The sequence below is a fragment of the Abramis brama genome, assembly GCF_963993115.1.
Source record: "Abramis brama genome assembly, chromosome: 4".
NCBI classification, from domain to species: domain Eukaryota; kingdom Metazoa; phylum Chordata; class Actinopteri; order Cypriniformes; family Leuciscidae; genus Abramis; species Abramis brama.
This window is the reverse complement of record NC_139966.1, coordinates 32,863,645-32,884,751: the sequence shown is the minus strand read 5'-3', so window position 1 is coordinate 32,884,751 and position 21,107 is coordinate 32,863,645. Positions and strand designations below refer to the sequence as shown.

The 21,107-nt window shown below is 37.5% G+C and overlaps 1 protein-coding gene across 4 annotated transcripts; it reads right to left on the bottom strand.

Moving 5' to 3' along the window:
- Positions 1–2,520: 2,520 nt before the first annotated feature.
- On the bottom strand, positions 2,521–20,498 carry LOC311080816 (uncharacterized protein). 4 transcript variants are annotated; one of them, XM_084110962.1, is made up of 5 exons: positions 20,440–20,498; positions 19,579–19,728; positions 5,550–5,646; positions 5,312–5,474; positions 2,521–5,158 (listed from the first exon to the last, which is right to left on the bottom strand). In XM_084110962.1, exons 2-5 carry the CDS (start codon positions 19,661–19,663, stop codon positions 5,009–5,011), a joined length of 495 nt encoding a protein of 164 aa, XP_083967088.1. In that variant the 5' UTR covers positions 19,664–19,728; positions 20,440–20,498; the 3' UTR covers positions 2,521–5,008. The 4 variants fall into 4 exon arrangements, with proteins under 4 accessions (XP_083967088.1, XP_083967089.1, XP_083967086.1 ...); XM_084110963.1 differs by lacking the exon at positions 2,521–5,158 and having other exon boundaries at positions 5,196–5,474; positions 20,257–20,463; XM_084110960.1 differs by lacking the exons at positions 2,521–5,158; positions 5,312–5,474; positions 5,550–5,646 and adding an exon at positions 9,444–10,859.
- Between the last annotated feature and the right edge of the window lie 609 nt (positions 20,499–21,107).

Genomic DNA, 21,107 nt, shown 5'->3' with positions numbered 1-21,107 from the left:
ACTATAGCAGCTGAAAAAGTCTTGAAAATTTCCTGGAAAAGTCCTGGAAAATCATTTCAAGAAAAGAGTGGGAACCCTGTAGAAGCACCTCATCTCCAACACCATACACCGTATTTTTGTACTTATTTTGTACTCTTTTTGCATAGGCCTGCTTCTGTTTTTCCTGAGACTTGGAGATGTTTTCCACTGTTGTTTTTTTAGCAGTCTCCATTGACTTTTTTTTCCCATCCAAAAATGAACTGATAGTTTTCTCCTCAGGAAGAATTATGTTGGAAAGCTGAAATGAAAAGCAATTTTCTTTTCAAAATGTAAACCCACACAAGTTCTGAGTTATTAGGGCTGACGATTTAAAGTGTTAATTTATTTTGTTATGAAAAAACAACAACTTAAATGATTAATTGAATTTAACGGATGAATTTTATGAATTTATTTATTTTATGGAACATGAAATATTTTTAAGAATGTTAATAACCAAACTGTTTTGGTCTGTAAATATATCTAAATACCAATTCATATGCAGCCTCTGGAAAAAAAGCATGGCAGTTGTATGGCGGCATAATAATGTCAATAATCGCGAGAGGAAATGAGATCCTCGCGAGAGGAAATGAGATCCGCGCGCGTACATTACTTTTGCGCGCAGAATTTCTCTGCTCACGTGAGCAGGATTGTAACCCGCGAGGAGAAAACTGTGCTTTGAGCGTGCGCAGAATCCCATGTACATCTCATCCCATCATCCATCTCTGCTGCTCGCGAAACTTTAACCTTGCTCGCTCGCGGTTAATCTTTTTGGCAGTAGGTGGGCGGATCCAGTCGGCATCATTTCACTACACATGATTGGTTACAGTTCCTGTCCTCTGTGATTGGCTGTACCATTTCGCTGTGTGCCAACCGCCAATAAAATCCCATGAAGAAGAGCGGCGGCGGCAATAGCAGTAGAAGTAGAGCCAGGACAGGGGCATGGCTGACCATCAGGAGGTAAGTTACGTAACGTTATGTCTTACAGTGCATAATATTCTGTGCATATTGGGTATAACACAGCTTATCATTTCCTTAGCTTGACATTCAGTTAAATATTTTACTAGCTTACCTTACATTGCCGCCGCTATCTGCCGGCAGCATGTTGTAGACTTGACGTTGTCAGGATTCCATCACCATCTCCTTCCACTCATTCCCTCACTCCGCCCACTCAGTCATTCACACGCTCATTGTCACCTGATTACTAATCACCGTCACCTGGACCTCATCATCAGTTCACCCATATATACCTGCTACAAACATTAAGTCATTGTCTGATCTCGTCTACACATGACACAGACTCTCTGCCATACTTGCCTGTATATCTACCTTCGATCCAGATCTTCTCAGCAAGTCACCATTCCGTTTTCTAAGGAACTCCTTCATCATCTGCAAGAGAAAGAGAGAGAGAGACTTGGTTACACTTCAGTTAAGCTATCATCTGAAATTCAACTTACTGTTTACTCACCTGTTTCGCTGTACCGATCCATTCTGCAAATTAAAGCATTTAACTTACCATTCTGTCTGCTTTGTCTATGCCAAACCTGACAGACGTAAGCTAACGTTAGCTTTTTTGTTGTTTATGTCTGTACAACAGGCACAGTTACAAAACGCTGCCAGGCGGGTGGTAGCCTTGTTAAGGAGTGCCCTGGATAATGAAGCTGAACCATCTTCACAAAACCGTAAGTGTGCTGTTAACATTGTTTAAGATTATTTAGCTGTGTGTCATTCCTTAAGATACCGTTTTATTGTTTATAATGGCTGCACAGTAAGTAACAACAAAACATAATATCAACGTGACCACTGAAACCTTTACAAACCTTATTATTTTCAGGTCATGTGACTATTTATCATGTCCAGACGTAATTTTAACTGTTTCACGGGTAGTTTTTTAAACTGAGTTTTCCCCCTTGCTATAAAAATAAACTGCCCACATAATAATACCTCAAAAAAACAATTGAATGCATGGTCCAAATACACTTTACAAGATGAAACACAGAAGACCTGATGGTCATTGTAAAAACACTTCAATTAACTTCAGGGTCTTCTTGAATTGGACCCTAAGATGTATTAAAATGAATGTTATTTAAGCGCTTCTTAAAAACCGTTTTGCTTACACATTTAAATACCGTTAACTTCTCAGTCTCCCAGGCCTATTCAAATGTGGAAAAGACTTCAGGATGGACCAGGGAGACAGATGCAAACAGCGGACGAGCTTGAGAGAGATTGAGAAACAGGAGAGGACTGTCATTTGCCTACTGGACAGGCCCATCACCTCAACAGGGAGATGGATTTATGCTTCAAATTGAATTTGACCATCATTGTGGAGTGCACTATGGTAGGAACATCACATGTGCATCATTTCTGTGTTTTCAAGATTAGAATACTCCGGTGCTCAAAGTGAGAAATGGAAATAAAAAGAAATGAAATCTCCACAATGTCAGTTTCTTATTCTAATATGTTGAATAGTAAACCATAAAGAAAAGACACTTTCTGACAAACTTGAAGCTTTAGTATTTCCCTTTTATGCAATTATATCAATACACTCCACTGCATCTTATAATAATCATGTATACACAACATATCTTCAGATGCTGATTTTAAATGTTTGTGACTGAAGGATGAAGTGTTCCCTTTATGGTTTGAGAAAATTCTTACTCCTACTTAAAAAAAATTACGCACTCTCAGATAAACAACATGTTCCCCAAGCTCATGAAAAGTTGGCTTTGTAGAGATACATTGTTCTCAAAGGACAGTAATATTAAAGGGACACTCCACCCATTTGCACTAAGCTTTGCATTGTTAGAAACCCAGTCATACTATTGAATGGTCGTGCAACACTCTCTCATTTTCCCCTGAGATGGGAGAAATCCGTTATTTACCTTACACTTCCTCCCACAATGACGCAAAAATCGTCATTTTGCGTCATTGTCGGCGGAAGTGTAAGAGGGGGGGATTTCTGTTGAGACTACAAGCACTAGTTCCTCATCTCTCCAATCTTTCCCAGGGGCGGGACCCACTCACGCTACAGACCTATTACAGATCAGTGGGTGGGACTTTACTCTCTGAAACTGAAAGCAATATCCTCCATCTTGTTTGAAGCTAAGCTAACAGGCGCTGTGGAGACAGATGTAAAGTTATGACAATAGCGGAGGAGAGTACTCAATATGATATAGAAGAAGAGGATTTCGGAAGTCTGATGCTTGAATCAGGTGTTTGTGGCTACCTTTACAAGCCGCATTATAGCGAAGAGCAGCCAAGGCAGAAGACCTGCCTGCCGCGGACGAGAAGCCCAGACTGGCTCGAGTTAGGGCAGACTGGTGGCGCCGATGATCTCACTATGCAACTACGAACACAGAGATAGAGTCTGTCTGCGGCAAAGAATTTCAACGATGACAATTTCGCCTGGACGAAATCTCTGAATCAGACGAGGACACGGACTTTGTGTTGTGAACTATCCTAGTTTCGCACCGCATATGTTCTGACTGAACATCCCGGTACCATGCAATAATTCACCTTTTCGAAAGAAATAAAAACGAGGAGTAATGCACTAATGAGTTCACCAACTAACTAGACATTTTGTGTGAAATGAATTTCAAGCTCTGGTGGTAGCTAGCCTTGTAGCCGGAAGAGTGATTTCTCTTATATGCAGATATGCGCTGTTCTGGATTAGTGGGAGTGGCTTGCGGAGCTGTGCAATGTGGTGCATTGTGGGAGTTGTTGTCTTTCATACAAATGCATCCTGAAGTTATTTTTTATCTTTCCTCGGTCACGAAGGCACCAAATTCAAAATTTATTTTACATTTCGACTACATATATGACCCACTTTCAATAAAAAACAATGTTCCTATGGGTGGAATGCCCCTTTAAGAACAAGATCTTTTTCAATATGATGCATTGCTGTAGATTAAACTACCCAACAGTATGAGCTCAAACATCTACAGCAGTAAAATGCAACATACACATCAATGCAGCAGTCTTCTTAAACCAGAATCATCAGATATAATGGTTTCACACTAGCTATGTTTCCATCCACACGTTTTTATCATTTAGTGATATCGAATGAAAAATGCCTTATGGAAACAGTAAAATTCGATTGAATTTCATGAATAACGACTCAAATGAAATACGGTCGGTCTCATCGGATTTTATCTTGATCGATATACGGCTTATGCGATAAACGCTGATGGAAACGTTATTATTATGGCGCAATCCATTTTGCCTAGCAAAACTTAGTTCGCAAATGTTGTGCAATTCGGTGAGACTATGAATGGAAACACTTTAAAATGTCTCAAATCAATTCGATATACCAATTTGATCGCAAAACAGCATGTGACGTCATTACGCACAGGTTTTTATTCGCTTTAAAGCCGTTTGATGGAAACACACTTTCACCAACTTTATTCGCATGAGGTTTTTTACCGAACTTCAGATAATTCGATTGACAAGTGGATGGAAACTTGACTAGTGACTGACAGGGAACATTTTACTGTACAATGAGTTTTTACACATCTATTTCTACTTCATACTCAATACTTGCATTCATGTTTTTTAATTTTACAGTGTGATATTACTTTTACTTAAGTAAATTATCTGAATAGTTCTGCCAATGATTACAGCTCATGGAAATCAAAACTCTATATCTCAGAATATTAGAATAAAGAATGTATAATACAGAAATATCAACCAGGGAAGAGCCTTTAATCTCTCAGTCTGGTTCAGTACACAAAACCACAATCATGGGGAAGACTTCTGACTTGACAGTTGTCCAGAAGACAGTCATTGACACAGAATCCACATAAGGTCATTGCTGAAAGGGCTGGCTGTTCAGAGTGCTGTATCAAAGCATATTCATAGTAAGTTGACTGGAAGGTTAAAGTGTGGAAGGAAAAGGTGCACAAGCAACAGAGACGACCGCAGCCTTAAGATGATTGTCAAAAAAAGCAGATTCAAGAACTTGGGGAGCTTTACAAGGAGTGGACTGAGTCTGGAGTCAGTGCATCAATAAAATAAAAGAATCACTTAGAAAATGAACACACTTTATGATTTCTTCCTTCCTCTCCTGTGTTATAGGACCACTGTACCCGCATGCTAATATTCTGTCAAGGAGGTTAATCAGAGCTTCAGGTTCAGCCATCGCAACCTTGGAGATGGAAAACATTAATGAGGTCATAGGAAACTTATCGCTTCTTTAGAATTTATAAATATTCATACTACTTAGGTAGCTGTAAACCAAACTGCATAAAACCAACTACATCAAACACAAAGAAGCAGCTGAGCAGTGAGAAACAAAAACCTCTTCCATAAGTTGTCTGAGCTCTGGATCAGTCACATCATCTTTGGAAATCATCTCTTTGTCAATCTCCCCAGTGGAGATGTAGCCAAAGCACCACTCCCGGAAAAAGTTAGGTGGAGGACCACCTTGTGTAATGCTCACTGCAATAATCTCTCCAGCCGTCCTGTAGGAGTAGTGTATTATTACATAAACAAAATACTCATATGACTGTCACATTGCAGAATACAATTCTACATACTTGAAATTCTCCTTATGGTACTCAGTGATTGAGTAATTGGGGGTTTTCCCTGTACTCCCTCCCTGAAATAAGTTGGCTTCAACACCTGCCATCATTTCTATAATTGAAAGAGAATGCTTTATTTGAGATCTTTCATGTTATTAATCCACACAGTATATTATAATGTGCAGTAGGGCTGCAACAACGAATCGATTAAATCGATTATTAAAATTTCATAATCGATTCGTTGCGTTGCGCGACTATCAATAAGTCGCGGAGAAAAGTTGTAAATACAAAAAAGTTGTATATAAATAAAAAACAACAATTCAATTATTACCACTGAATTAGCAGACTGTGATTTGAATCAGATAGACAGAAGATGAAAACACTTTCTTGTCTGTCCCAAGTTCCACTGTTTTTCCAAAATCTGTGAGTGTGAGTCGTGAGAGTTTGTGAGCATGTGCGTCTATGAGTAGTGTAGTAGAGAACAACTTCTGATGTTCAAACAAATCCTGTTAAGTTTTCTGATTTGTATTTTTCTTTATTTTGTATAAATTATTTATTGTTCTGACAGCTCAGGTCCCTTTAAACAAAAATATACATCTTTTTGAGCACTTTATAAATAAATAAAAAGCATATGTAAAGCATACATGTGTATGTTTTTTGTGGTAGTCCATTTTTTTATTTTTATTATTACTTTAACAGCTCAGGGATGTTCAAGGAGCAATCCGTGTAGCTGCCTGGTTTAAGAAAGGTTGAACTCGTTTACTGATGATTTCCACACACTTTATTTGAATGTCCGTCATCACAGATTCGATCACCGTTGGACACCATGACTCGTTGAGAATCAACGTAAAAGCTTGTACAAAAGAAAACAAAATACCAAAATGAATAAACCTTAAAATAAACATACATCAAAACCAAATAAGTAAAGATTAAAGACTTAAATATACCTAAACATTATACAAAACAACCAACAATTAATCTTAATACAAAGAAAATAAATCAAAACAAAACAAAGATAACAGGAAGTCTATAACCGTACCTTGTTCTCCATTTAAACCAGGAGCTAAATCCTTTTAAAGGTCAAAATTAATGTGTAAAACTGACAGCTAGTGTTTAAAATAGTTACTGCAGTACAAATTCAAAATACTGGAGAGAGTCGTCTCCCCCGCCCCCTCCTCTCCAGACTCACGGTAATAAAAAATTATTTATGATTTATGATATAAGCAAGTGATTATGATCACTTGCTACACTTACTGCTATATGTTATTGTATGGCCATGTAAGTATACGCAGTAATGCAAAGGCAAAGCGCAGTATAGCCTATAAAACTACCAAATTTTGCCTGACTGTCAAAAAACTAAATGTTTAATATTCACCTCCCTTTGATCTATCTAATTGTACCCTTTGTTGTTCAATTTAATTGGATGCTTATATTTGGTGTAAGAAAAACACAAAAAGCTGTTTTTCTCAGTTTGGCGTTTTTGCTGATACTGCTCTTTGGCTTTGTAGGGCAGTTTAGCTGTATACGTAAAAATGTTGTATCGTATCGGCGTTTCGTCCAGAGGGATCCGGTGTTTTGGGAGACTGAAACCGCTATTTTTTTTTAAAACGGGTCCTAGAGTGGATAAATCTGAATACGACACCCTTGCGTTTTCGTGTGTACAGCCAATCTGTATATTTCTGTCAGGTCCATTAAATCAAGAACACACAGACAATAAAAATAATTTAAGAATTTTTATTGAATAGATTGCAAACAAGCTCATGTTCTTGAATTGAAATTTGGCGGTATGGCTCTGTTCAGGGAGTCCTCTGACCTTTCATGAGCACCATGAAATAGCAGAGAGTCAGAGGACAGCAGCAGCAGCATTAGGGAATGCTCACACAGTTTAGGACTGTGAGAGCGAAAATATCCCCCCTGTGAACAGAGCAGGCAACATGACATAAAGCAAATGCCACGTTATGCATAAGGAGGAGCTGGGGAGGTGGCGGGCAGCGGAAGCGAGCAGCAAGCATGTATGAGCAAACTGAATGTGCTTTAAATAGGGCGCCTTGTTTGAGCTTTGGCCATTGAGCAGCGAGGGGAGTTAACCAGCTAATGCAGCTCAGCTGGAGCAAATCAGCTGACGGGACAGTGTTGTTAGCAAATAGCATTAGCAGCGTCTTGACTACCTGGCCTGCCAGAACTGACGCTCAATTTTGTGAAACGATGATGTCATCACCCCACGTGTCGACCCTAGTCAGACACCACTACTTCACGTAAGAGCAACAACAATGCGGATTACATGCTTGTGTTTGTGCTGCAGAAGTTAATGAGACTCTTTTATTTCTTATTATTATTTACTTGAATGTGAACTTTACTTGAACTTGAATTTACCTGAAGCACCCCCAGTTTTCAGCTTTGTCCAACACCTGGTCGTCTAATGGTTAGATGGAGACCTAGAGAGGCCTACAAGCCACAGTGTCTCACACCCACTGTGAAATTTGGTGGAAGATTGGTGATGATCTGTGGGTGCTTCAGCAAGGTTGGAATCCTTGTTATTTTGACCAGTTGTCGTTTTCTGCAATTAAATGCTCTAAAAGACAATATTTTTATTTTGAATTTGGGAGAAATGTTGTCAGTAGTTAAATAAAACATGTTAATTTTACCCATACACATACCTATAAATAGTAAAACCTGATAATTTTGCAGTGGTCTCTTTAATTTTTTCCAGAGCTGTATATGGAGTGGGTCAGACATACTTTTGACCACTTCATTAACTTTTGTTTTGTATAAAGCCTTTCTTTAAAGTGAATTTCATTTTGTATTAATTGTATCTTAATTGTAATCAATGTTTCATCAATCAATTGCCTGGATTTAATTAATAAGAAGCAAATATAGCAGACAATATAATCAGGACATGGAGGCGACTTGCATTGCTCATGAACTGGAGCTCATCTCATAAATGAACCGAAACTCAGAAATACATATATAGAAAGCTTGAAATGTCTACTTTTAAACAAAACATTTAAAAACGAAAAGAAACAGACAACTCTCTTATGTAATCCGTATGAAATGTGCATTTATCTCTATAGGCGCGTTCACCTACTGAGAAGATGGCGAGTCAGCATCGTCAACATTTTTGCAGCCGAGACTGACACAGAAACACTAGTTTATTAATAAACATTTAAAATGTCTCCTTGCTATATTTGATACATCATAATGATTACTTTGCCAGTTCTTTGTGGCAAGCTTAATGCGTCCGCTAACTAATCGAATACTCGAAAATCGTGACTCGTCCCTATTTTGTACCAGGCCATTTATGGTTGTTCATATTGTTCAATAAAGTTATTGGTAAAAAAAAGAAAAAGAAAAGAAAAAGCTACTGAGCCTACTATTATTGTATACAGCGCGCAAGGCTTATGCGCATGCTCCAAGTCTTCTTCTCCGTTTTTAGTGTATCTCTGTTGCAGAATTACAGTGCCACATACTGGTATAAAAGCATGTATACTACATCGTTTTGATTTGGTTTCAGTGGTTTCGTGTGTACGCAGATATTTCTTGAGACGACGAGAAAAAAACATCGGATAGAGAAAGCTCTGTCTTCGTGTGGATGTGGCCTAGTGATCCTGAAGACATTGATTAGCTTGTTCAGGTGTGTTTGATTAGGGTTGGAACTAAACTCTGCAGGAGAGTGGCCCTCCAGGACCAACGTTCCCCACCCCTGGTCTAAATTAAAGGCTGTCTACCTAAACCGCTTAATATTTGAAATTATAGCAAAGAAGATGGTCAGGTGTGGCCACTGGAATAAAAATGCAAAAATAAAAAGCCTCAAAGGAAAGAATAATAAAGAGGTGAAGGATATAAATAAAAAGTAATAATACAATAAGTTGTCATGAAGGCGGACAATCAGATGAAACCCACATTCAGCTGCAGAGTTAAAGTAGCCTTTATTTTAAATAGATTCACACTTTCTATTGCCATACTCTTTAACAAAGAACACAAACAGGGTCTCACATTTACAAGACTGTTTTTATTAGACTGATCACAACTAAATTGTTTTTCTGCAGAGTGAATGCGCATGATTGTTGAAATTGATAATTTTTCCAAACCTCTTTTCTCAAAGAAAAGCTCAACTCCAAGTCTTCCAGAGTCGCAGCCAAAGCCGATTCCAAAGACGACTGTTCGCCAGCAGCAGCAGCTCTTCTTTGTTTTAGCAGGCAATTCATGCGGAACCGTCACAACTTTGCCGTCATCATGTTAAGCCCGCCCACTGACTCTATACACAATGTGATTGGCCTGACTAGAGTTTGGTTTTTCCAGCTCGCAAGCCAACGGAGAGTTGCTAGACGACACTGGCTGCAAAATAAAATTTGCTGTTGCTAGGGTGCGTCTAGATTTCTAGGCTAGAAGACGGCAATTTCTTTTCAGAATGAGTTTGCAAATGCCGTTTCAGGTCTGTGTGATATGTGAAACTTTTCTCACACTGAAGACACTTGTAAGGCTTCTCACCAGTGTGAACTCTCATGTGAATCTTAAGATTTCCTTTTGTCGTGCAGCTCTTTCCACACTGAGGGCAGGTGAAAGGCTTCTCTCCAGTGTGAATTCTCATGTGATTCTCAAGGTGTGCTCTGTGTTCAAAACTCTTTCCACAGTGATGACATATTTGATGCTTCTCTCTATTGTAAATTATCATGTGATTCTCAAGGGTTTTTCTGTGTTTGAAACTCTTTCCACAGTGATGACACATGTAATGCTTCTCTGCAATGTGAATTTTTGCATGATCATTAAGATGATTCCTGTCTGTGAAACTCCTTTCACACTGATGACATACAAAACAGTTCTCGCCTGAATGAATCCTCATGTGATGATTAAGGCTTTCTTTATATCTGAAACTCTTTCCACACTGCTCACAAACGAACGGCTTCTCTCCAGTGTGAATTCTCATGTGAGTCTTAAGAGTTCCTTTTACTGTGAAACACTTCCCACACAGTTTGCAGGTGAATGGCTTCTCTCCAGTGTGAGTTCTCATGTGGACAATAAGGGTTTTTTTCTGTGTAAATCTCTTTCCACACTGAGGGCATATGAACTGTTTCTCTCCAGTGTGGATTTCCAAATGGACTTTAAGGCTTTCTTTTAGACTGAAACTCTTTCCAAACTGTTGGCAGGTCAAAGGGCTCTCTCCAGTGTGAACTCTCATCTGGAGGTTTCTAGTTTCTGTTTTATGAGTCAGTGAGTACGTAAAAGATTTCTCTTCAGTCATGAAATCATGGCATTTTTCATACTGATCTTTCTTTCTCATACTGTTTGCATTCAGTTCTTGACTCTCCTCTTTTAGCACCATCGGGTCTAGGGTGAAAAGAAACAAAAACAAGTTAACACCAGTTTAATGGCACAAAGAAATGAAAACCTTTAGACATGTAAAACATCAAATCCAACATCTATGCTGAATCCTAAACCCACTAAACAAATGAAAAAGGTGTTACCTGTATTCTCAGAATCTCTTGTCAATATTGTTAATTCTTTGCTTTCTTTAGGACACATCCCAAATACTTCGCTCAGTTTGTCCCTCCCATCTTTCCTCTGTTGTCAGCCTCTCTTCCTTCACCCACACAATTCTAATCTCTGGATGTGAATACCACAACGGACACTTTATGTTCCACTTAAACTTCTTGTCAAAACAACATCTGTCCTCTCTCTTCCAGGCCAGTGTGTGCTACCCCCTCTTTCCCCTGGTTATCTGATGTTCTGCGTGAACACCAGACCAAACTCAGGGCAGCAGAGCGAAAATAGCGCTAACCAAAAGACCCATCTGACCTGAGTATGTATCAGTCTCTGCTCCCATCCTTTTCAGTTGAAGTCTTCATGCTGCAAAATCTTCATATTTCCAAAACAAGATCAACAGTAAGCACGTTTCCATTACAGATTTGTGCACAACTTTTGGGATTTTTTTTCTAAATGTCGATAAAAAAATATTGCGAAATGACAGCATTTCCATTAACCAATGTTATGCGACTAAAACGTTTTTTTTCCTCTCGCGATCAGTCATTCCAAAAATCATGGTTTATATCCCAGCCACCGCACTAGTCATTATTTCTAATTGAAGGAGACGTAGGCGTGTTAGCCAAGCATTAATGGTGAGGAAAAGCCCCTTTTACTTGTGAGTGGCACATATGAGGTGTTTCTCTCTCTTATCTGCTTCAAGCTCTTGATTGTGGCATGTCTTTGAGGTTTAGAATCCAGTATTCCTGTAATTCTTTTGTCTTTTATGAATTTAACAAAGAACTCGTCTTCTATCCAAAACATACCGCGCCATCTACGTAAACTGACCTGTAAATGCGCAAAAACTGTTTCCTTCGCAGTTTTGCGAAAATTTGTGAATTGCCAGAAAAACCACCTCATGTGAGCGTAAAACCTTTTTTTGCAATAAATGGGAGTTTTTGCGCAATTGACATTTTTTTTTTCATTGGGTGCATTTTCAATTTTCAATTTCAATTTGCACAATTTAAAGGGTAATGGAAACGCGGCTAATGTTTCAAACACACGCAAACTTATCAAAACATCCTACTCTCTCCTCTGTCCCCCTCCACCACCCCTTTAACTGCTGATAATTTTGCTAGTTTCTTCACTGACAAAACTGTTACAGCAGTCAGTTCTCAGCTCCAGATGCACAGAAACTCAGATCAAGCATCCACAGCCAGAAATCTTCTCTCCTTCTCTCCCCTCACTAAGGCAGATGTATCTAAACTTCTCTCCAGTCATCCTACCACATGCCCTCTAGATCCCATTCTGTGATGGCCAGTGATGGGGCCACACAGTAAGACGGTAACTAAACAACACCCACATACATACATCCTTCTCTTTTGTTTGTTTACACATTATTCTGGTTATCTTTTAGCATTTCATGGTTAAACGTTTGTTGCAGTACATGCTATAGATTTCATAACGATGACAGACACAGATTTGGTTCGTTTTCAGTTTTATTTCCAATTTGTTTTTATTTCATACCACAAGTGACTAGTTTTGGTGCACACTTTTTAAAAAAAGTTATTAATGGTATATTTTGTTAACATTTATTTATTTTGAGTTTAAGTTACCTATGTGAGAAAAGTGGAGGTTTGGCACAGTCCGTTTCAGTGGAGGTCCGTTCCAATAAAAGACAGGCTAACAACATTACTTTTGTTCTGCTGTATCAATCCATGCTGCAAATTAGCTAGGGGGGTGTAGGATTGTTTGTTTATTTGTTTATTTTATTAACTATAATTATTTGAAATGTATATTACTAATTTGTTTATGACCCATTTCTTTATTTTTTTTTATTCATTATTTATTACAGTTGTGTTAAATGAACAGTTCACTTCAAAATAAAAATTCTGTCATCATTTGCTCACCCTCAAGTTGTTTCAAACCTGTATGAATTTATTCCTTCTGCAAGACACAAAAGAAGATATTTTGAAGAATGTCGGTAACCAAACAGTTGATGAACCCCATTGACTTCCATATGGAAGGAGGTATCCAAAGCTCATCAACTGATCACAGGGTTCAGTTCTTGGATCTCGGGATCCGGGATAGCCTTGGATCCAGGGGTCTCAATTCCCCTCCTCTTCTCCATTTACACTACATCACTGGGACCCATCATACAGGCACATAGTTTCTCCTACCATTGATATGCTGATGACACATAGCTCTACCTTTCATTTCAACCAGATGATCCCACAGTAGCTGCACGAATCTCAAGCTGTCTGGCAAACATCTCGGCTTGGATGAAACAATATCACCTGCAGCTCAACCTGGCAAAGACTGAGCTTCTCGTCCTCCCTGCCAATCCGTCTCTACAGCACGACTTCACTATCCAGCTAGATTCATCATCAATCACCCCATCAAGGTCAGTCAGAAATCTTGGAGTAATCTTTGAGGACCAGCTGACCTTCAAAGACTGCTCGGTCATGCAGGTTTGCACTACACAACATCAGGAAGATCAGGCCTTTCCTAACTGAGCATGCAACACAACTTCTTGTCCAGGCCCTGGTCATTTCTAGGCTTGATTACTGCAATGCTCTTCTGTTTGGACTTCGATCATGTGCAATCAAACCTCAATTTTTGTCTTCAACAAGCCCAAAAGAGCCCACATCACACCTCTCTTTTTCTCTCTGCATGGCTACTACTTGCTGCACGTTTCAAGTTCAAGGCATTGACACTTGCTTACAGATCTAATACAGGCTCAGCTCCCTCCTTCTTCCACTCACTCCTACGAGTCTACATCCTGTTGTATTACAAATTTATGAAATGTTTAATTTAGGTTGCAACAGTAAAAGTTGAGTACACTGAAGTTAGCATTTTAAGGTTAGGTTAGGATAATAGTAACAACAGTTTCTGCCAGTCCTGTTTTTCTCTATTGTAAGTCACCTTTTGTCTTTAATGGCTCGAGCCCGTAGCCCCAGACGCACCTTTGTCTTTAATGCCCTAGACGATGAATTGTTAGGCTGATTGGATTAGCACATATGCTTTTGAATGGTTATGCTGATTGGATTGAGACTGGTAAAACACTGGAGTCGGGCGGGTTCCTTAACCTGTATACTTAATTTGCATGCTTTGTTCAACCTCAATGTAAATCCCTCCCCCTAAATGTATATAAATTTGCAAGGCAACTGTCTTGAGTTAGACTTGGAAGAAAACTACAGACTTGGAAGAACACTACAGACGACACACAGCTAAGATCCCAATAAATCACTTCTGCTTATCCCAACGTCTCCTGGTCTTGTGTCGATGAAAGAAAACTTTCCAACAATCCCTACCAGAAGCATGCGATCTGTAAATGAGCGATGGCTCTTGGTACCATCACAGAGACACAAAATCACTTTCCAGAACATTTTCGTTCTCTGTTCCTTGCAGGTGGAATGATGTTGTTACTCAAATAAACTGCAAAGAATTGCATTTGTAAGTTGCAACAAATATTCAAAATCATTGATGTATAACTGGCACAAATCTGGCAATTCTGGGTTGAGGCGACATCTCTGATCCGTTCTCCCGGGTCAAAGTAAGCATTCCTTAAAAGATAAAGCACTTCATTTATTTGATGGGGTTCCCTCTTTAAGTCATATGAATTTATGCACTGGTTTTTGGCACTGGTTGTTGGCATGCTAAAACATATTGATTGAAATTCATATATATTTAAATTAAATTAAAGATATATTGCACTGAATGTTAGCTTGTGTTGTTGTTATTGTGCCTAAGAGCATGATCTAGTCCACATGTAACACTAACAAGAAACTATACTTCTAACCACAGATGGACATCTGTATTTCCAACCACACAAGTTTGCAATGCTGTTTGCTAATGTTCATGGGAAAATATAGTTTCAGCAAATGGCAAATTGTTAAATTACGTTAATAACCATGGAAGATGTGACCATTGTTGTTAACAATGCTTTTGGGAGCTGCACCCCTGAATGTTTAGTTTAGCCAAATTCTGTTCCTGGAGATCTACCTTCCTGTAAAGTTAAGCTCTAACCCTAATAAAACACACTTGAATCAGCTAATTAGGATCATCAGGACTCGACTAAATTTAATGTCATATACGTAGCTTTCAAAACCATACAAATTGCTCTACATAAGAGCATAAACAAAAGCATAAAACTAACAATCTCAGAGCATGCATTGACAAAGTAAATTTAAAAAATAAATAAATAAATAAACGTATACATTTCATCAGAAAAACTGAACTTTTTCCAAAGAGGATGAGTTCAGTTTTAACCTCATTGAGTTAAAGAAAGTTATTTTCCAAATCACCCTTTTGAGTTAAGTCAAACACTTGTCAAACGGGAGACAAATGAATAGTCACCATACTCGATGGAAAGATACTATTTAAGGTCATCAGCATAAAAATGATAACCTACTGCATATTTCTTAAAAATTACCCCCAGAGGCAACATATACAATAATTTTTTTTTTGTTCTATTTTTTGGAGTTGGACCAATAATCGACCCTTGTGGAATCCCCCAAGAAATATTAATAGATGATGAGGTAGGGCTGGGCGATATGGGCAAAAAAATTATCACAATAAGATTTCTTTCAAATTTAAAGGCAGATTTCTGCTCCTAAGTGAACCCAGACCATTAATTGTGGTTTTAAACTACTCTTTATTGTCAGAACAAAACAAACACTCCACGTTTTTGAATTTTTTACACTTTTACAGTCATTTTTCCTTAACAAAATTAATATCTTAATAGAAAAAATAATTTGTTAGTTTCTTCATGCTCTAACGGCTGATATTGTTTAAAGTCATGAAAGGTTTGTGTTGTCTTCAGCACAGTTTGCAGTGCAGGCTGCAATATTAATAAAATGACATGTTGTCTCTTAGAAATGCACATTTGACAGTGAGTTGACAGTAGTAGTAGCTTGAGTTATAATGCAGATGTAAATGAACAAAAACAGCAACATTTGTAAAAATTGTAACAACCTCATTTTGATATGGTAAAATTTAGATATTCTGACTGTTTGAGTTTTATCAAATTTAACCATTGGTCTTCTATAGTAGCATTCATTTTGACCACGATAACCGCAATTAAAACCATGCATATAGCACCTCACTACCATGGTAAAATGTAAATTTTACTAAATAGGCTACATTTTGTATAAATACTCAAATGCTATAGCTTAATCACAAAAATACTGTAATTATATTCCATTAGGCTCCTCCTTTAATACATCATATACACAATAATACAATTATAAACGAATATCCCATGTTTCTGCCACAATATCATGGTGCAGTTAGTGTTCTATGAAGGTAATATGATGTCATTAAGAATCGCATGCGCAGGGTAAGATTTGTGAAAGTGTACATAAGATTGCAAGCGTAAATTAAATTTGCATGTGCAAGAGAAGATTTGTAAAGGTGTAAATTGCCTTTCAAGTGTAAGAAAAAAATATTTGCAGCATTTTACTGTTATTCGTAAGTGTAATGCTTGTATTGTGAAACTGCAGCTTCGTGCTAACGCAAAATAAATAGGATCTGTATTCTTCTGACTTCCATTTTTCCGCGCTTACACTTTTGGCACGTTTTTTTCGCACAAATACAGCCAAAAGCACTGCAGGCCTGTGAACAGCAATTTGCAACCGAAAACAATTGAGTCAGGAACTGCAAAACAGATTAATTGCGTAATTAATTGCGTTTGTGTAAAAAAATAAACTGTTGCAAATGTCTAAATGGCTTGTTGTGTGCATGAGGCAAAAAAGTTCCCGAAATAACCCGATTTGTACAGTTGTGTCTTTCTTTTACCTGCGCTTCCAGTTTTGGCACGATTCTCTCACTCATTGAGTTTTGCAAGTGCGAAGAGGAGGGCGAGTCCACCTTCTTAATGTAGCCAATCAAATGAGCTTCTCGCTAGCTCTCGATTTACTCTTATCTGATTGGTTCAATAAACACGCCAGTCACCAGAACACATCTTTATCTTCATTTGGCTCAGCATCGTTCTCGTTGATGAAATGGTACTTTTAATGCACACATAGGCCTACATGCCAAATTAATATACAAATAAATCATAATTGCTTAATAGGCTGTGCACCATTAGGCTGCCTATATGAGTCCATACTGAATTTGAAGCTGATGTGTTAAGAAAGATTTATGTGTATTCAGTGCATGTATCCTGCTCATCAGTGCATGTATCCTGCTCATCAGGCCATATCAGGGTGGTGATGGTGCAGTGGATAAGACACATGCCTTTGGTGTGAGAGACCCGGGTTCGAATCCACTGTGAGACACCAATGTGTCCCTGAGCAAGACACTTAACCCCTAGTTGCTCCAGAGGCGTGCGACCTCTGACATGTATAGCAATTGTATGTCGCTTTGGATAAAAGCGTCAGCTAAATGAATAAATGTAAATGTAAAAATGTAAATATCAGTGTGTAATCTTGATGCTGCTGAATGTAGGCCTAGCATCTACTACTGCATGCATAATTTCACCTGTCTACTGATCGGGAGGATTCCAGAATTATTATTATTTTACTAAAATGAGTTACAATAATATTTTTCCCTTTTAAAGTGTATTTTAAGAGCATCTCTAAATTATGCACCATTTATCACCTGCAATGCCATTGTGTAACCACTAGATGTATAGCTGTATAGCTGGCCACTAGCTGTATAGCCCTATATATAAACATATCAAGATGCTGTGTATTCCCTGGTTGCTGGGTTTTTATTCAGACATAATCAGTTATTTTTTGTCAAAATTGAGTTTATGTTGATTTAGTAAACAGATCCTATTTATTTTGCGTTAGCATGAAGCTGCAGTTTCACAATACATAAATTATACAGTAAATAACAATAACAGTAAAATGCTGAAAAAAAAAATTCTTACACCTGAAAGGCGATTTACACCTTTACAAATCTTTTGCGCATGCCAATTTAATTTACGCTTGCAATCTTATGTACACTTTCACAAATTTTACTCTGCGCATGCGATTCTTAATGACATCATATTACCTTCATAGTGTTCCTACACTAGCCTTGAAAAGCTTATGACTGTATCTTGCACACAGTGTTTCTCTTAATTGTCAGCGCTGTTTCACCTGGCTTTAAACTGGTTTAAATCACAGACATTTGTGTTCTTTCTGAATTGAAGCACTTCTCTGGATCTCACAACGCTGTTTAGTGCTTGCATGATCAAGAACGATCATCGAGTAAACACATCTGCTCTAGTAAGCTCGCGCTGCCATTTGAGCTTTGAACCGAGCGGATAAACGGTCTGTGTGTGCGGTTCAAATGAGTATATAACTGAATTTGTGCTTTAATCAAGAATTTCGTCATCTTTTGATGATAACTCGAGGTCAGTTTCACTTTTACTTTCGTCGCCACTTCCACACTTCTTTCTTCCTCGGGTTGAGCTTTCTTTGCAGTAGGAAATGGGCATGTACATTGCCGTGCAAGCTAAAAGCTGTACGCTGACTGGCTGTTGTCACATTTATTTCTGCTGTGTGATTGGCTGTTAGATTAATCCATCATTGTTATCGACACAAATTTTAGCGCGATTCAATACATGTTTACCATGTTGTTGTTTTTTACTTGAGGGTTAGTAAATTATGAGATAATTTTAATTTTTGGGTGAACTAACCCTTTAATGCGTTTTTCATAACACTGTTTAATAACAAACACATCCCACAGTTTAGCAACATAAGACTGTATTATACAACAATCACTTATTCGGCTTGATTGGGATGTTAAGTTTGACTCAGGAATGAATGAAAGCGCACAGCTGTGAAGGAAAGAATGGTGCACTGGGTGAAATGCGGCAGCAGCACAATAATCGTTTTGTCGATTATCAAGATTATCTTGAAGCCAAAATTGAAATTGAAAATCAAGCCCTAGCGAGCGGGATTAAGAAAACAGCCGAGTGCAGGGCTATAACCCACAGTCTGACCCAAGAGAATTGATTAATTACAGAGATCTGAAGTCTGCCATTATTCACATATAAAATATTAGAAAAATAGTGTCCTTGAAACTATGTTTAAAACTGCTAAAACAGTTTTTGTGAAGAATTTTGAATACTGAAAATTGTTAGCTTCCATGTGCATCACACGAATATGAGACAAATATAAAAAAAATTATTGATTACATTTCTTACTTAAAAGTTGAAAGTGTTTTTCCAAGTCAAATCACATTTATTTATATAGTGCTTTTTACAATACAGATTGTTTCAAAGCAGCTTTACAGAGATAACAGGAAAATAACGCAACAAAGTTTGCAGTAAAATTTAGTATTATTTCCTATTAAACACTATTATTTTGAGGAGTAAAAGTGTTTCAATCAGTATGCCAGGAAAAAAAGTAATGTTTACAAGACCCTGATTTGATAAAGTGATTTTGAGGATTAAAAAAAAAAAAAATTCAGTTCAGTAGTTATTGGGTTAATGTTGATGGCTTGATGTTACCAAAATAACTGTTTTGTTTTGGCTATTTCTTTGTTGTTTTACTAATTTAATTTGTGACAAGTTGCATCTATAAATGGAGATAAAGAGGTACATTACGCAGAATGACTGAAGAAAGACTTGAATGAAAAGAATGAAACCAACCTGTTTGTTCCTCAGTATCTTCTTGTTTCACTCTGAATGTTTCTTCAATCTCAATGTCTTCACTCTCTTCTTTAATAAACGCCATCTTTATAACAGTGTCACATGGATCTTAGTCGCTTCACCAGGGTTTTTTCTGTTTGTTTTGACACTCTGTCATGTTCAAGATGAGAATAATTAACAGAAAGAAAGATTAATCCAAGCAAAATCTTTGGGTGCATCTCAATCAGCTCCCTAGTTCAGTAGTCAGTGTACTGGTAAAAGAGACAGAGGGTATGGCCTTAAATGACATAAAAAATAGCACTACAAATTAATAAAAGAACACAGATTATTAAACAATAATAATTAATTTTTAGATATTTAGGTTTGTATTGATTTGTATATTACATTTAATACATTTACAGTTACACCGTCTTGAAAACATTGGCAGTTGATTTGTAGAAGTTGTCATTAAACACGTTTGTGTTGTTGTTCTTGTTGCATTTACACTGTTGTAACGAGGCTGACGTCAGCGTGCTGTGATTCGAGCACTCACAAACTGTCAATCATTTTGAGAAGCATTTGACTCAATTGAATCTGAATTGGTTTCAAAAAGCCAGTTTCTATATAATTTCTTGACAGCGACCAAACAGCGTGTTAATGATTAACTGATTTACATGCAGGGAACGAAATGAGACGCACCTTTTCTGTTACTCATGTGTGGATGTGCTTTACTCTCTCTCTCTCTCTCTCTCAAAAAAATAAAATAACGTTCATTAAATTTATTAGATATAATACATTACTAATGTTACCTTCATTCATAATTAACTTATTTCACAGTTCTCTATATATGTCTGAATGGGTTGAACTGATTTTAACACAAACCTTTTTTTCAGCCGAATCACAGACGCAGGAGCGCGGAGCAGCCTTATGACATCATGTCGCCACACCATAATAAAAGTCCTCCTCACATTCTAAAATAATAATTGAAAATCACATACAGAAAACACATTCAAATGAAAAAATAAAGGATTGATTCAAAGGATCAATCGCAGATTCCCAGAGCTATCAATACCACTTATATCTAAATATAATCATACCAACTATAGAGCATTTGTGATATTCTCAATCATGAATAAAGTCAAGTATCTTGATCTTCGTATTACAAAGGATTGGAAAGAAGTTGAGTATTTAAAAATCATTAAGAATATGTAGTTAAAAAACAAGTTTATCGCTGCAGAGAAATATCTACTTTAACTAAAACTGATCCTTATCATTTTATTCCATCTCAGTTTCTCCACAGAATATAAGTGAAATAAATAAATTAAAATTTCAACTTTGTTTTGTTAAAGTGCACTGACTAACTCTGATATTATTCACAATTATATTAGTACCTGTTTATGATGATGTGGTGTTAATTATGTATTCAGTCATTGAGCTTAATTGGTTACAAATGGATCTTTACATTGATTGGTCATGATTATTTTAAATGGGATTGAGTTTGAATAGTTGTATATGCCTGATGAAGGTCGGATTTTGATACTCATTTGCAA

What these genes read in the sequence shown, in the direction of transcription:
- LOC311080816 (XM_084110960.1), bottom strand. Translation starts at nt 19,663, where the DNA reads ATGGCGTTTATTAAAGAAGAGAGTGAAGACATTGAGATTGAAGAAACA. An exon ending in AGATACTGAGGAACAAACAG is followed by an intron (nt 10,860 to 19,578) that starts GTTGGTTTCATT and finishes TTTTCACCCTAG; the next exon opens with ACCCGATGGTGCTAAAAGAG.